This window comes from Pteropus medius, unplaced genomic scaffold (genome assembly GCF_902729225.1).
Source record: "Pteropus medius unplaced genomic scaffold, Ma_sr-lr_union100, whole genome shotgun sequence".
Lineage (NCBI taxonomy): Eukaryota > Metazoa > Chordata > Mammalia > Chiroptera > Pteropodidae > Pteropus > Pteropus medius.
Window position 1 is genome coordinate 16,169,802 of NW_024354499.1, and position 16,321 is coordinate 16,186,122.

General features: G+C 39.9%; 1 protein-coding gene and 1 pseudogene across 2 annotated transcripts in view; one reads left to right on the plus strand and one right to left on the minus strand.

The window, feature by feature from the left end:
• Window positions 1–952: 952 nt before the first annotated feature.
• Window positions 953–2,102, minus strand: LOC120594524 (ethanolaminephosphotransferase 1-like; annotated as a pseudogene).
• Window positions 2,103–15,443: 13,341 nt separating this feature from the next.
• The window catches only part of EIF2AK3 (eukaryotic translation initiation factor 2 alpha kinase 3), a 70,516-nt gene continuing 69,638 nt past the window's right edge, over window positions 15,444–16,321 (plus strand). Inside the window, exon 1 of one of the 2 annotated variants that reach the window (XM_039852775.1) lies at window positions 15,444–16,058. In XM_039852775.1, coding sequence (XP_039708709.1) covers window positions 15,742–16,058 — 317 coding nt within the window. In that variant the 5' untranslated portion in view covers window positions 15,444–15,741. Of the gene's footprint in view, window positions 16,059–16,295; window positions 16,315–16,321 lie in introns of those variants that run through there. The other variant, XM_039852777.1, reaches the window with a different exon arrangement.

Here is a 16,321-nt window from a genome sequence, read left to right on the forward strand (position 1 = left end):
AGTAGTAATTATATAGGGACGTTCATGAGATTCCTAACTCCAAAGTGAATTTCTCTAATAAAGAGGTTTACCTGCATTCCTCACAAGTAGTTATTATAAGACTGGGACTGTCGCATGCATTCATATAATCATAGTTTACAGGCACCAAATCCCAGCAACTTGCAGCTAAAGAGGGGGGAAAATGCCACATTTAAACAATTAGCTAAGCAAATGGGCGAGCTACAATTACAATCCATTCTCTACCAAGTGTCAATAGAATGTTTTTCTTTAAAAGGAAATTAAAAAGCATTTACCAAGATCTGTTCCATATCAAAGAGAGACAGAATACTAAGAGAATCTAAAGATATAGGTTATCTCTCTTAGCACATGAGGACATAGGCACTTCCATGGGAAGAAGAAACCAGTAACTGGCAACTGTATATTGTTCTGTAATCATTTGGCATCTCTTGCCAACTCGCTTTTATCTTTTCCCTATATTAGGTTTGGGCTATTGGTAGCTTCCATGGCTAAAGACCTACTACTAAATATTAAATATTAAAACTTATTGTGGTTTTCTGAATGTTATCTGTGTTCCTAAACCAATTTTGGGGTTTTAAAAATAAAAACAAAGCATCTTTAATTCTGTATGAATCAAAACATTATGGATCCATGAAGCTAAAATCACCAGGAACACTTTACTGATCTAATGTACATTATGCTTAACCAGAATGTCACACAGTTTTATTAAAAAAATAAAATAATCTGGGAGTTAGTAGTCCCCAAATTCCATAAGTTTAGATCATATGTATCATTCCTGCTGTCTAGTACCACACACACAGAGTTCCTATGTCTGTTAAACAGGTCAGTTTAGTTCAAGGTTAAACTATTGGATGGATAAAATATTTATAAGCATCTTGTTTATAGTACTTATTTCTGTAGATTACAAGCCAATATTCTTTTCTTCCATTCCTAGTCAATCTGAGTTTGGTTTTCTCAATGAGAAGGGGTAAATCTGAAAATCTGTTCAGCTGCTTTATCATTTGTGCTCCACAGCATGTGTGGGCCAGAGTGAAAGCAGGAGAATGTACACAGGAGAATGCTCTCAATGTAAGAGGCTACTCCTAAGTTTGCTACCATAACAACCAAGAAGAGAGGAACCAGCAACCAATTCAAAGCTGGGCGCTGGGTTCTGCTCATTTGACAGATCAGCTGACATGTGATGTTGGCAAAGGCTGTTTGCCAACCAGAAAGTAAGATACTACTCAAGGACATATCTCTAAAATATCTGAAGGTGACCAGAGGATCCATACTATAGACAAAATGAATGGCAGACGTGGAGAAATGAAGGGAACCATAGCTTCATAGACTGAATTGTATTTGAAGGTGTTATTTTTAAAACTTCTGAGAGACTTAATAAACTCATTGGAAGAGTCACAGATAATGCACAACCAATAATCATTGTAGCGAATAGGTCTCTATGTAAGAAATTAAACAAGAACTGTTCATACCAGGTCTTGACTACCACAATCGCAGTCATTATATAGACAAAACAATAATCACCTGGCTAATGTCGTACCCCCATGGCAAGAAAAGAATCCCTGTGATACGTTCCCCAGTGGTACAGAAAGAAAGAAAACAAAACTATCCATGGCAGGAGATAAAGAACAAAACACCGACACAGACAATCCTCATCCAAAGAGGAAATACATAGTTACAACAAAGTAAACACATGACCAACTCTTCAGGCTGTGGTCCAATAGCTCCCCTCAGGGAGTGTTGGAATTGGTTCGATAGGCTTGCTCTCCTTCCATACCATCTAGATTGTAATCTATGAAGCTGAAGATGCCCACTACAGTACAAACCCAATCAGGTACATGCTTGTGACCTGGTGCTGAAGCATAAATGTCAGGATCAAAGCATGCTGTAAGTAGAAATTTAATACAATGAACAGAAAGCCAGATAAGGTTATCAGGTTTGGAGCCGGCCAAGTAGGAAACACCTTTAGTATAGTGTTCAAAATGGATGCATGATACATAGAGAAAGTAGATTAGTATCCACAGCACTGTACTTTACTGATCAAAGCCAGCCAGCTGCTCTTGGCTCACGTATTGGTAACTAGACATGACAAGCCAAACACTGAGGGGCCACTTGGCAGCAACTCTCCCCAACAAGGTGCAGAAACACAAGCCCCTTGAGCAAAGATGGAAAGATCTGGGCTGGCAAAGCAACAAATACTTATCTTTAAACACTAGAATCTCACTCAGCATAGCATGAAGTAATACTAGGAGCAATGATTAGGAATTAAGACCAACTGCAGAGACTCTCTAGCCTGGCTGCACAATAAAATCACTTGAGGAAGATGTAAAATTCTCTGTTTGCAGATGTTATGATCTTATATGCAGAAAACACTAACGAGTCTACCAAAAAAAATTCTGTTAGAATGAATAAATGAATTCATCACAGTAACAGGATATAAAGTCAACACACAAAAATCAGTTGCATTTCTATACACTTACAATGAATACTCTGAAAAAGACATGAAGAAAACAATTCCATTTATAACAGCAAAAAAAAGGAATACAATATTGAGAAATTAATTAAGGAGGTAAGAGACTTGCACAATGAAAATTACAAAGCATTGCTGAAAGAAAGTAAAGAAGATGTACATAAATGGAAACACAATCATGTTCACATGTTGGAAGACTTAACATGGTAAGATATTAATACTATCCAAAGTGATCTACAGATTCAATGCAATCCCTATCAAAATTCTAGTGACTTTTTTTGCAGAAATAGAAAAACCCATCCTAAAATTCCTATGGAATCTCAAATGACCCTGAATAGCCAAAACAATGACCCTAAAAAAAAGTACAAATTTAGATGACTCGCGCTTCTTGATTTCAAAACTTACTAAAAGCTACAGTAATTAAAACAATGTGGCATTAGAATAAAGACAGACATATAGACCAGTGGAATAGAGAGCCCCCCAAATAAATTCTCAACTATATGGTCGAGTGATTTCTGACAAGGGTACCAAGACTATTCAATGGGGAAAAGGATAGTCTTTTCAACAAATGGTGCTGGAAAACTAGATATCCACATGCAAAAGAATGAAATTGGATCTTTACTTTATGCCATATACAAAAATTAATTCAAAATGGATCAAAGACCTGGATGTAAGACTTAAACTATCTAACTCTTAGAAGAAAACATAGGGCAAAATCTTCATGGCATTAGATTTAGCAATGATTTCTTGGATATGACACCAAAGGTATAGGCAACAAAAGGAAAAATAAATAGACAAATTGGACTTCACAAAAAAAATTTAAATTTGTGCCTATGAAAACATTATCAATAAAATAAGAATTCAACCCACAGAATGGAAAAAATATGCATAAATCATATATCTAATAAGAGATTAATATCCTGACTATATATTTTCTAAAACTCAACAACCAAAAACCAAATGACTCAATTCAAAAATGATCAAAGAACTTGAATAGATATTTCTCCAAAGAAGATAAATGAATAACCAATAAGCACATGAGCAGATGTTCAACATCACTAAACATTAGGAAAATGCAAAGCAGAACAATGATAAGATACCACTTCACACACATTAGAATGACTACCATAAAAAAAAAAAGGAAATAACAAGTGTAGGAGAGGAATGGGGAGAAATTAGAACCTTTGGACTGTAGTGGGCATCCTCAGCTTCATGTGCAGTGTTGGTGGGAATGTAAAACACTGTGGAATGTAAAACACTGTGGAGGTTCCTCAAAAAATTAAAAATAGAATGACCATGTGATCCAGCAATTCCACTTCTGGGTATATATACAAAAGAACTGAAAGCAGGGTCTCAAGAGATATTTGTGCAGCCATGTAGCATTATTCGCAATAGCTAAAATGTGAAAGCAACCCAAGTATTCATGGACAGATGAATGGATAAACAAATTGTGTTATATACATACAACAGAATATTATTCAGTCTTAAAAAGTAGGAGAATTCTGACATATACTAGAACCTGGATGCGCCTTGAGGATATTATGCTAATTGAAATAAGCCAGACAACAAAAAGATAAGTGCTGTATGATTCCACTTGTACAAGGTACTTAGAGTAATCAAAATCAAATAGACAGAAAGTAGAATGATGGTCTCCAGGGGCTGGGGATGGGGCACTGGGAGTTATTATTTAATGGATATAGAGTTTATGTTTATAAGATGACAAGAGTTCTGTTATGTGTATTTTGCCACAATACAAAAAAAATTTTTTTTTTAATTACCTGAGAGTTTTTAACCAGTATGGTGCCCAGGCTGCTCCTCTGACTCATTAATTACGTCGGACTCTGAGGCGGGGGATCCAGGCATCTGTACTTTTTTTTTTTTTTGGCTCCACTGGTAATCCAAGTGCAGTTAGAGCAGAATCCCAGCACACCAAAGGCAAAGTAGATTCCACTGCTCCCTCCTCAAGCTCTTCAGGAACAATACTGAATGGAATGTTGGGTAGCATCACCTATACATTAATAAAATATAACAACCTGTATTATTTAAATGGTTATTTCTCTTCATCTTTTTCCACTTTGTCCCACTGTTGTTTCTTTCCCTCTTCTTCCTTCCTTTCTGCCAAATATATATAATCGAATATATGTAATTCAGTGTTTGCATGATGCTCTGTCCTTCCTCCATTGGTTTGTTTTCCAAAGCAGAGACTCATGCTTTAACTGCCTTTTCATCTCTCAATTTATATCTTGTCTCAAGATCTAGATCCAGTCCCTAACTCTCTACCTGCCTCCCCTTTACCTTTTATTCCAGAGTACTATAGTTGTCATCTAAATCATATGCCTGAGAAACTTCCTTGACTTTCGGCATTCCTGAGATGGGTGTATAAATCAAGTCCCTCTGGAATTCTCATTCTCTCATGTTCACTGCATAGTGTTTGGTACTCAGGGCTTAGTAAGACATGTTGGTTGATTGAAGAGAAGTCTTCTTTGGGTACTGAGAACAGGTGTGGAGTTAGTTGTTGAATGAGTTGGGTGTTAAAGGCAGGACACTTAGGGATGGTGGAAAGAGGAAAGCTCCTTCTGCATACTGAGCCCTATGCAAGACCCTAGGGACCCAGTTATGAAAGGCACAGCACCTGCCCTAAGGAAATTACATTCTAAGGGGGAGGCAGGTAATTTAAAAAGTGATTAAAATGCCTTATGGTAAGTACTGTGCTAGAGGTGAGTGTGGGTTTTATGGAAACTAAAAGAAGGGAACCAAAACTACCTAGAGGAGGTGGGGAAGGAGTCAAGGAAGACTTCTTGTAGGAGGCACCATAAGGACTGTATTTCATTTTTAATGTAAAAAAATATACAGGTAACATAGATTCGTTGTAGAAAATTAGAGTGAATGAAGAAAGGACACTGAAAATAAATATAAACACCTTTTTAAAAATGTGCTAACTTGTGCCAGGTTGGAGGGAGATCAATCCCTTGTATACTGTGCTGTCTTGGAATGCCATGCTTGGTGACAAGTGCCTGAAAATGTAGACCTACTGCTATTCTGAAATCAATGCCCCACAAAGAGGCAGGGTCCCTGGAAAGGCAAGAGGGGGAAGGCCTGGATCTCATGCTGTGGTCTTTAGAGGAGCCCCACTTCATCTTCAGATTGTTGGTAACAAAAGTTACCCAAGGAGTGAAAACCTTGAGGGGTCCTTCTGTTTAGGGTGTGCCTTGGGCCCTATTTTATTTTTCATTTCATCTACCCCATAAGCACTAAATATGTGTCTCCAACTACCTAGAAGGTGCAGAATGCAAAAGAGGATATAGATCAAGTATTCCTCTAAGGAGCTACCAGTTTTGCCAGAAACATAAAATGAACACTGACGTTCTGGTTTTGGCTCATCCAACTGACACTACAATTTCTGCCGTTCCTTCTGTAGCTACTCTTCCACTTCTTATTCTCTAGCAGTGGTGTCAGCAGGGTTTGCCCTGCCACATAGAGAGGCTGATTGAATGGATTGTGAGGTGCTAGCAGAGGAATCATCTTCCTTAGAAATATTCTGAGGCTTTAGATTCAGTTGGGATCTCTGTCATCATGCCTGTAATCATCTCTGGAGCTCCATAATCGATCAGTTCATCAGTCAGATCTGTCTTCATGGCGTGCCATCCCTTCTGTAGTAATCATCCCTACAGTATCTACTACAAGTGCTCTTCTGGCACTCTGCACTGGAATCATACATAGCCTCTGTCGTAGTCTCTGCTGCTTCAGTCATCGTAGTGATCCCAGCTCTCATGTCAACCCATATCTTGGAGTAAGTCATCACAATACCCATCATGATATGGGTCTAAATCATAACAATCTTAAAACTTATTTCCAAAGCTACGATAATCACCTCTTCTGGACAGATAGTCATAAAATCTGTCTGTGGCAGAATAGGCCTTCCAGTCTATATCTGTTTTGTCAGAATCCCAATTTCAATCTTAGTCACAAGATCAATCATTCTTGTCATTCTCCTGAGCTTGATCAACAGTGACCACCCAGAATTCTTCTCTTTCCTAGAGACCCTTCACTTGAGGCTCAGGGCACTGAGCAAGAAATCCAAACTCAGGTTCTTGAACTCAACATAGCCCAAATCTTTCAACCTCTCTGGATTGCTGGGTTCACACTGTAAACAGACAGCACTGATATTTAATCCTCTAAAGACTTTCTTAACCCATTAAAATATATATATATATATATAGCTCGCTGCCAGCATTAATTTAATTTTAAATAAACACGCTCTTTGAGGCTGAAGCAAATCTGACTGGTTTTCAATGTGAAAATAAAATATAAAAATTGTTCTTGGAGTTATTTCCAAACAGAATGTGTCTCTAATCCTAATGTTACAGAAATGTATATGATGATCAGTATTTAATAATCTTTTTCGTGTGGTAAATTTCAAAGCCCAGAACAGCACAAAACGGAACATCATATTCTGCACAAAAATATCGTGTTTCTCTCCGGATCTCCTTACCATGCTTGTCATTGTGCGAACAGCAAACTTTGACTAACCAGTTGGATTCTGTTTCCCTGATGCTGGTGGTGTGCTCTTGGGGAAATGTCTCCCAGGCTAAGGGGTGTAACATCATCAGAGTACTGACAACCTCCAGGACGTTGCTGCCTTGGCTTGCGATATCTCCAATATCTCAGTCTCCTGTGAATCTAGTCTACTTCTACTTTTTTTTTCTTTTAATTTTCTGTCACTCAGTTCTATTTATTGACATGGCTTGTAGATTTTTGCTCTAGACAATATGTACGAATATTTGTAGGAATTCTACCTGATGTTTTCCTTCTCCAAAGATAATTTAATTTTCTGGCAGAAAGAGGAGAGGCAGATTGCCCTAATCCATTTAAAGAATGTAGTACTTTAAGGCTGGGTTTAGGTTTTATGAGGTTAATTTATTTCCGCTTCGTCCTTTACTCCTATTTCCAGTCTGCCTGGAGTGCTGATTGAAAACCTGGAGGCATTTTTCAGAGCTCTGACTCCTTGCTGGGCCCTGACTTCCAATTTTGGATGTCTCAGTACAATGAGACTATTTCACTTTTTAGCTCTCATTTGCCTTTTTCTGCTTGGGCTTGCATCTACCACATGAATATCTTAGGAATAAGCAAATACCTTGATGGGAAGAATAGGGTGGAAAATTAACTAACTTTTCAAAGATTCTCTTTTCTCTGGGATCTGAGTCCTTCTAATCCTGGCTTTCTTGCTAGCTGAACTCCCAAATGGGCCTATTTGTTGTATTGGTAGCTCTGAGAAGCTCTAAGCTGCATCTTTCTGCTTGGCCTCTAGGTCCTGCAAGTTTTACTTAAAATTTAGCAAATATCTTAAGTTGGGAAATGATGGATAGCGTTACCCCGCTCTCATTGCATTTTCTTTCTTTTCATTCCTAGCCCCTCAAGTCCTAGATGCCTTGGTTGCTTTCTGATACCTTCAAAGGTGTGTGTGTGTGTGTGTGTGTGTGTGTGTGTGTGTGTGTAGGTGAAGATAGGCCGCCACAGCTAAGCTTTAATCTAACTTTACAGTAATTCTCAGTGAGATCTGAAACAGCTCTTATGTCCAAGCTGAAAGCAGCTGCCCAAATATTGACAGCTAAGATACAGTTTTCAGTCTGGCCCATTTACAAAATTTGATTCTCCCACCACTTTTCTTTATTTGAACCATGTGAATACCTGCTTTCAGAGAACAACATGTTTTCTGTTTTTTATTTGGCAGGAATGACTCTTTCATTCATATATATATATATATATATATATATATATATATATATATATCTTTATATATATATATACAGCTTATTTTTTCTCTGTTGCCTATGACAATTAAAATAGTATTACTTGCTGCTAATTTGATAGACACAAATGTGAGCTTGAGCCTGAAACGCCAAAGAGGTTTTGCCAGATAATCTTACAATTATATTTAATTTAAAAAATTATCATCCAAATGAAAATATAAAATTAAAAAAAAAATCTTACTCTGTACTTGCTAACCATGAAGGCTATGTTGGCAGTATCCAAATGAGAAATAATCTTGCCTATGGTTAGTGACATAAAGTGATACTTTTCATTTGTGTTTACTTATTGCTACCTGGTTTCGATTTTTTAAAATGTAAAATTGTGTAAATATTCTCTACAAAGAAATGAGGGAAAGTAGTATAGAAAAAAAATGTAAATGAAGTGACCAAAGGGAATCCCTGGTGCAAATGACCCATAAAAGTACCTGGTGCAAGTGACCAATGAGAGCCTTTGGAAAAAGTGACCTCAGAGAACTTCTGGCACAAGTGGCCAAAGAGCACCTGGCACAAGTTAACATGGGAGACTTAGGAAAAAGCAGATTGTCCCAGAGCACACAGCAAGTTACTTGGAGTTTTAAAATCAGTGCTAATTAGTGTCTTCATTTCCTGCTACTTTGGAAGAATTTCATACAACTCAAAGAATAAAACTACCCCCAGACAGAAAACGAAAGCAATGAAGCCATTTAATAAGAATTTTCCAGTACAAGTGTCTTTGTGCATTTAAGGGAGCGTGACACTTAGAGGTCCCGAGATCTAGCTCCTGGCTGCTCTCTTATTCTTGGCAGGTTCACAGGGGTTCAATTATGAAGAAGCAAGTTTGAAGAAAATGCACTGATATTTCTCATAGTAATGAAAACTCTTGATTTCATTATGAAACAAGATTCTTGCAATTTATAAAGCAAGTAGAAATTCCTTTCCTACTTAAGAATTTAGCCTCTGAAAATTTCTGATACTAAACTTTTTTTTGGAGGAAGAGTATATATAACTGGATACGTACACATGCACACAAGCACATGTATATTTGCATGTGAGTATATACACAGGGATTTGTTTCTGCATTTATGCATTTAGGCCTGCAAATTCCACTTTTGGAGAGATCTGTCCAGGACTGGACTAGACTGTAAACTCAGGAGTTGATAATTATCAGTTACTGTCCTGGTGAAGCCTCAAGGCATTTTTTTAGACTCAATCTTCAGATAAGGGAAAAAATACTCATAATGGATGTGGTAGACTGAATGAATGGTCCCAAGTCTTCTCTCCTACCCCTCTGGTAGTAATACACATCTACATTCTAGCCATGGCCTCTTGGTGTATGGAGTATGTTTCTCCACCTTTTCACTTTGGACTTGGCTATGTGGCATACTTTGCCTACAAGACTGTCAGCAGATATGTGAAAGCAGAAATGTGCATGTGTGGTGGGGCTTGCCCTCCTGAATTTTCATTATTGCCATGAGAACATGACCCGAGTAGCCTATTCTTCCATGGAGGATGAAATATCGGCAGAGCTAGGTTTAGAGCTAAACCCCAGATGACAGGCAGATGCACAAGGAAGAATAAGTGGCTATTGTTGAGCCACTGAGTTTTAGGGTGGTTTGTTATGCAGAATTATTGTGACAGTAGCTGACCAGCACAATGTAGAGGCAGGGAGTCCTTGGCTAAGACCAAATCCTGTGGGTAGGAAGGGGGAAAAAGAGAAAGTAGGCATATCCAAGATATAGGAAAATGAGGGCAGTTGAGCAGGATTATGAGCAGAGGTATGCATGTGAGTTGACCCCTATGATGGGTGTAACTTTTGGGGTCCTTTTCTCTTTAATTACCCCAGCCTTTTGATAAAGTTTGATCTGCATACGTGGTCTTGTGTAGTGGGCATAGAGAATAAAGTCTGAGCTGGAACCTGTGGTGGAGGGCAGACTCCTACTCAGGGGCTGTGTCTAGGAATTCCAAGCAGTGACTACAGTGAAGTGACCATGACCCACAGTCAAGCTGCAAGCAGCTGAGGTGAACTTGCAATAGCCAGGAAGAATTTTCTAGGAGAAATTTAAGGCCTTTGAACTGAAGAGTTGGCAGGAGTTGTAGTGGAACAACTCCTGCTTTAGGCTAGCTTTCTGGGGATCCCAGGCCCTTTTCACATAGGCCCTAAGTGTCGTTGTTATTTTAAAGGTTGAGACAGTCACCAGAAGACCAGGCTTGTTATATGCTCTGCATTCCCTAAGCCGAACCTCCTGAATGCCTCTTTCCATCCTTGTTATCTAACCTGCACCAAGCAACTTTTAATACTTAAGAAAGGTGTACCTCCAACTTATTTACATGTCATATGTTACATAAAACCAATTCACTTTTAATTTTGTCTTGTCACTTATCCAGCTAATAATCTCTGAAATTTGTTTTCAAACAAATAATATCTCAGTGTTCACACACCCCTGCCTTTTGTTTGTTTTGTGTTAAGGTCAGGTTCACATACAATAAAATCCACCCTCTTTAGATGTATAGTTCTGTGAGTTTTGACAAACTTATATACTTGCAGAACCACAAACAAGATCTGGAATATTTCCGTCACCCTAAGAAGGTTCCTTGTGATCCTCTGTCGTCAATCTCATCCCTTTGTCGCCAGAGTTTTGCCTTTTCCTGAATGTCATATAGATGAAATAATACAGTAAATAGTTTTTCTATCTGGCTTTTTTCACTTACTACAATGTTTCTGAAATGCAACCATGTCATTCATGTGTCAGTAGCTCGTTCCTTTTAACTCCTGAGTAGTTTTCAACCATGTATATAGTGATTTATCCATTCACTAGTTCATAGACATCTTCAGTGTTTCCAGTTTTGTAAATTATGAGTAAAGCTTCTCTAAACATTTGTATATGGGTCTTTGTTTGGACATTTGTTTTCATTTCTCCTGGGTAAAAACCTAGGTTGGGGCTGTTAGGGCATATAGTAAGTGTATGTCTAATTGTATAAAAAACTGCCAAATTGTTTCCAAAATTGTTTTACCATTTTGCATTCAGACCAGCAATGTATGAGACTTTCATTTGTTCCAAATCCTCATCACCATTTGATATTGTCTTTTTTAAAAAAATAGCTGTTCTGATATAAAGTAATATCTCATTGTATGTATTGTTTTAAAGCAATTGTTCATGCTAGATTCAGGCACAGATATAATCACTCTCACAGCACTGTGGTAGATCACATTTTTCTTCAAAATCCTTCTATCTGTGTCTTTTGTCATGTGACTTTGCAGTTTTTCTCACTAAAGGCAGGGTATGTTTTCCTGCTTCACTGATGTGGGGTCACATGCTTTAGCCAATAGGTTGTGGGTGGAAGTAATAGTTCTGACTCTAGCCTCAAGAGGCCCTGTAAGTTTCCACCCATCTTTCTGGTGTTTTTTTTTCCCATTGTCAAAAGAAAAATGTGTTCTGACTGGATCAACCCTCAGGTGAAGGGTGTGAGAGTATATTTTTATCGTTTTAAGCCTCTGCATTTTGGGATAGTTCTTACACAGCATTATTATGGCAATAGTCAACATGTACAGCTTATTTTACTGTGTGGCAAACTCTGTTGGGTGCTTACCCATAAATCTGCTTCCTTTATAAATACTTTGAATAGAGATTGCACAAAAGAAAAAAATATATATCCATCCCATAAGCACTCTAAAAGATCTTCCAAATCACTAGTCATCAGGGAAATGCAAACCAAAACCAAAAATACCATTGCATACTCAATAGAATAGTAAAAATTAAAAGACTGATAATACCAAATGCTGGTGAGAAATATGGAACAATTGGAACTCTCAGACACCACTAGTGAGGGTATAGAGTAGAACCCTTTGGAACACTGTTTGGCTTATTGGACATTTACATATCTTCTTTTGTACATGTATTATATACTTCAATAGAGTAGATTAAAATTTTCCTTTATTCTCACTCGCAGAACTCCAGTTTTGTTCAGAGTGAACGTATGCTTCCATGTAGCTCAAGGTGACTATCTGACATGATCTTGGCCTGTGAAATGTAAGAGGTCCCCTACTGGGGCTTCTAGGAAAGCTCTTTGACAGAGCAGATTCAGGTGGTACATTTCTTTTGCTGTTTCTTTTTTCTTACATGTAAGGAAGAAGTGATGCTGGAATTGCCATCCTGACACCATGAGATGACAAGCACAAGAAACAAAAAGCATACATGAAGGGTGGAAAAATAGAAGGAGCATAAGACAAAATATAGTCATGTGACCCTTAACATTCTGAGAATTATGTCAGGTGATTTTGTCATGTGAATATCATAGAGCGTATGTACAGAAACCTAGATGGTATATCATACTACACACCTAGATTATATGGTATAGCCTGTGCTCTTAGGCTAAAAACTGCAGCATATTACTATTCACTATTCAAAACAACACAAGACAAAATCGAGCACAAGAGGAAATGATGCAATTAAGAGATGTGATAAACATGAGATGTATGAGGCTGCTGGTGGTGTGACATGGCATACTGTTTTACAACAAACACTTTTTTTTGCAAGTAGAAAGAGTACACTCTGAAATAACAATAAGAAATATAGTATAGTAAATACATAAAGCAGTAACATAGTCGTTTATTATCATTATCAAATATTGTGTATTGTACAAAATTGTATGTATATTACTTTTATATGACTGGCAGTACAGTAGGTTTTGTTGGGTAAATAATGATCTAGTAGTTTGAACTCTCTCATCTATTTTCTCTTCATTTCAAAATAACTTATTCTCTAGGAGTACTTCCTAATCTTTATACCTTCAACGTGGAAGGTATGACCTTGTTTCCTCCAGATACTCTGGGCTCTTTCTTCCTTAATCACCCTATAGCAACTAAAATCTCTTCCTTTCCACTTGTCTCTTTCCCTTCTGTCTTGTTGAATAAATCTGTTTATTCGTTTAACAAATATTTATTAAATGCTTACTAAACACCTTCCACTGTTTTAGGACATCTTCATAGAACTTATGTAGGAACAGAGGGATACAGACAATAAACAAAACTAATCTATAAATTATAGTTTTTAAGGTCTAAGAAGAAATAAAACAGGGAAATTTAGGAAGTGAAGTGTTAGGAAGGTTCAATTTTAAAAAGGGTGGTCAGGAGAGGCTTCACTGGGAAGATAACAGAGCCTTGAAGGAAGTGAGGGAACAAGCCTCATGGGTGTTATGGGCTGAATTGTGCCTCCCCCACTTTCAAATTCATATGAAGTCTGTACCCCCAGTACCTCAGAATGTAACCATATTTGGAGATAAGGCCTTTAATCCATTTCCCATGTGCCCTCAAAATACTTGCAGGAGGCCCCTGTGGCTGCAGCGTTCATCCAAAGATAATTTGCAGATTACAGTCCTTACTTTACTCCCAAAGTTTGCCACAAAATGTCTCACTTTTATTACTATTTTCCCATTGATAGTCTTTGGAAACAAATGACGTCATTCTATTCATAGCATTCTATTTTTAGTAGTGATATTTCCATTTACAAAATATAGTAATTCTTGATCGCTGAAAATGTCAAATCTTAGAAAATGTAGCATTCCTACGAGTGATGTTAACATTGTTCTCTAGCAGTCTTTAGCCAAAGATCCATTTGATGAATCCGATTTATGTATACGTTTCTGTTACATTAGAATTAGAGACAAGTTCTGTTTAGAAATAACTCCAAAAACAGTTTTTGTATTTTTATCTTCACATTGAAAACCAGTCAGATTTGCTTCAGCTTTAAAGAATGAGTTTATGTAAAATTAAATTAACGCTGGCAGCAAGAGGCACTTTTTCTTTTTCTAAATAGGAAATGGGTTAAAAAGGTGATTAAGTTATAATGACACCTAATGAGTGTTATGATCTGGCCTATGGGAAGCAAGAAAACTGGTGAAAAACGTTTTGTACAGGAAAGACTGAGTTACTGGGTTAAATATAGCTGATAAGATGCAGATTGAGAATTGTCCTTTGAATTCAGCAATGGTGGCCTCAGCAAGAGCAGTTTGTGAGCATGAAAGCCGGACTAGTGTGTTTGAGAAGAAACGAAAATAAGCAGTTTAGAACACGGGAGTTGTGCTGTTCTTGCAAGAAAAAGGAAATGTGAAAGATGAAGGTGGAAGTGGGGCTTTTTTTTTGCTTTTGGATGAAAGCAATTACAGCATATTTGTGACAATATCTTTAAAAAATCTTCATGGAGTTTTCACTGGGCAATAGCCTCCCAGTTACAACCTGCCAATTAGTCTCAGCTTTGATGCTATTCTTTGACTACACTGCTGGCCGATGCATCTTCCTAAACCACAACTCTTATCCTTTCATTCACCTGCTCAAAAATCTTCAGGGTATATTAACTGTATAAAGTTCCAATAGTTTAGCTGAACATTCAAATTTTCTTTGTTTTGCCTTTTGCAGTTTTATCTCTTCCGTGAAGCCCTATAGTGAGGAACAAAGCCTGCCAGATCAGGGTCAGAGGCTTAAAGTTATGCAAATAACTAGCTCTGTGACTTTAGACAAATTACCTAGGTGCACCGGGCCTGGGCCCCTTTCCCTTTATAACTACGAGGCAGGCGAGTCGGGTAGACTGGGTCACCTGTAGCTCACTGGCATCTCTTAACAAGCTGTACTTCTCAGCACCCTAGGGGCCACACGCAGGATTGTTTCCTGAACCCACCATCCCTCTTCCACTTCTAGGGCCACACAGCTTGTGTAGTCACTTATATTTCTTGCTTCGCTTTTCCAAACAGATCAGGCTTTACAAGAGCCACGGCGGTAGCTCCTTTAAGGTCGGCCGCCTCTCTACCACACGGAACTAGACTCCTGCTCTTCCTCTCACTGGGGACTGTCCTCTCCACAGTCAGAATTCGCCACGTATTAAGTGCTGCTTCCAACCAATCAGGAAGAAGTTATCCCAGACCTTTGAGGAGCATCCGCTTCCATCAATGATCTTCAAATCTTCTCCAGCGCCTCGCTTTGAGGGGCGAAGCCAACCACTGCAATGGCCAATCTGCTTCGGGGCCAGGTTTTTCGGGAACTGTGGAGCCCACCAATCAGGTAAGACAGCTGCGGGGAGGGGGCGTTTCTCATTGGTAAACGCTTCCGGAAAAGGGCCGGGCTTCAATATAGAACAATACAATTTGATTGGCAGGCGTGATGTTGACAACTGGGGAAAGTCCACCTTCTCTAACAGAACCAGGCTGGGTCCCCGGAGTGGCGGTGACTGCAGCCAATTGGAGAGCAGACGCGCGGAAAGTTTGCTCAATGGGTGATGTCCGAGGGAGGCTGTCACTCAGGCGGCGGCGGCTGAGGCCGAGCTGAGACGTGGCTGTAGAAACGCCGCTGGCTGTTCAGGCCGTGAGTGCGGCAGCTGGGTCCCTTGAGCGTCCTCGTCCTAGTCGGGAACTTAGAACGGCGGGAGAAGTGGGCGCCGGCGGCTGCACCTCCATGACCGCGCGCTGGGCCGGCCGCTGATGGAACGTGCCAACCGTCCGGGGCCGCTGGCGCGGGCGCTGCTGTTGCCGCTGCTGCTGCTGCTGCTGCTGGGGCTCGCGGCGCGGACTGTGGCCGCTGGGCGCGCCCGCGACCTCCCTGCACGGTCTGCAGAGGCTGCGTTCGGCCTGGGGGCCGCGGCCGCTCCCACTTCGGCCGTGCGAGTGCCGGCAGCTGGGGCTGTGGCTGCGGCCGAGGTGACGGTTGAGGACGCCGAAGTGTTGCCGGTGGCTTCAGGCGAGCAGGAGCCGCGGGACCCGGAACCCGACAAAGAGGCCGAGCTACGGCCGCGTGGAAGGTGAGGGGCGCGGGCGGAGCGCCGGGGCCGCGGACCCCGGGAGGTGATTTGTTTAAGCTCGCGCGCCGCGGAGGATCCAGGGACTGGAGACCCCCTTCGGTTGCAGCCTCTCGCCGGCATTGGACAGCTAGTGACCTAGGCGCGAGCGCGGGGTCGCCTTCCGGTCCCTCGGGCCCGCGACGGGCCTCGCTCCGCTCCCGGTGAGAGCAGCATTCTGGAAGGTGTCTTGGGGATGCTCTCAGAATGGAGCGCAGAGGTGGGAA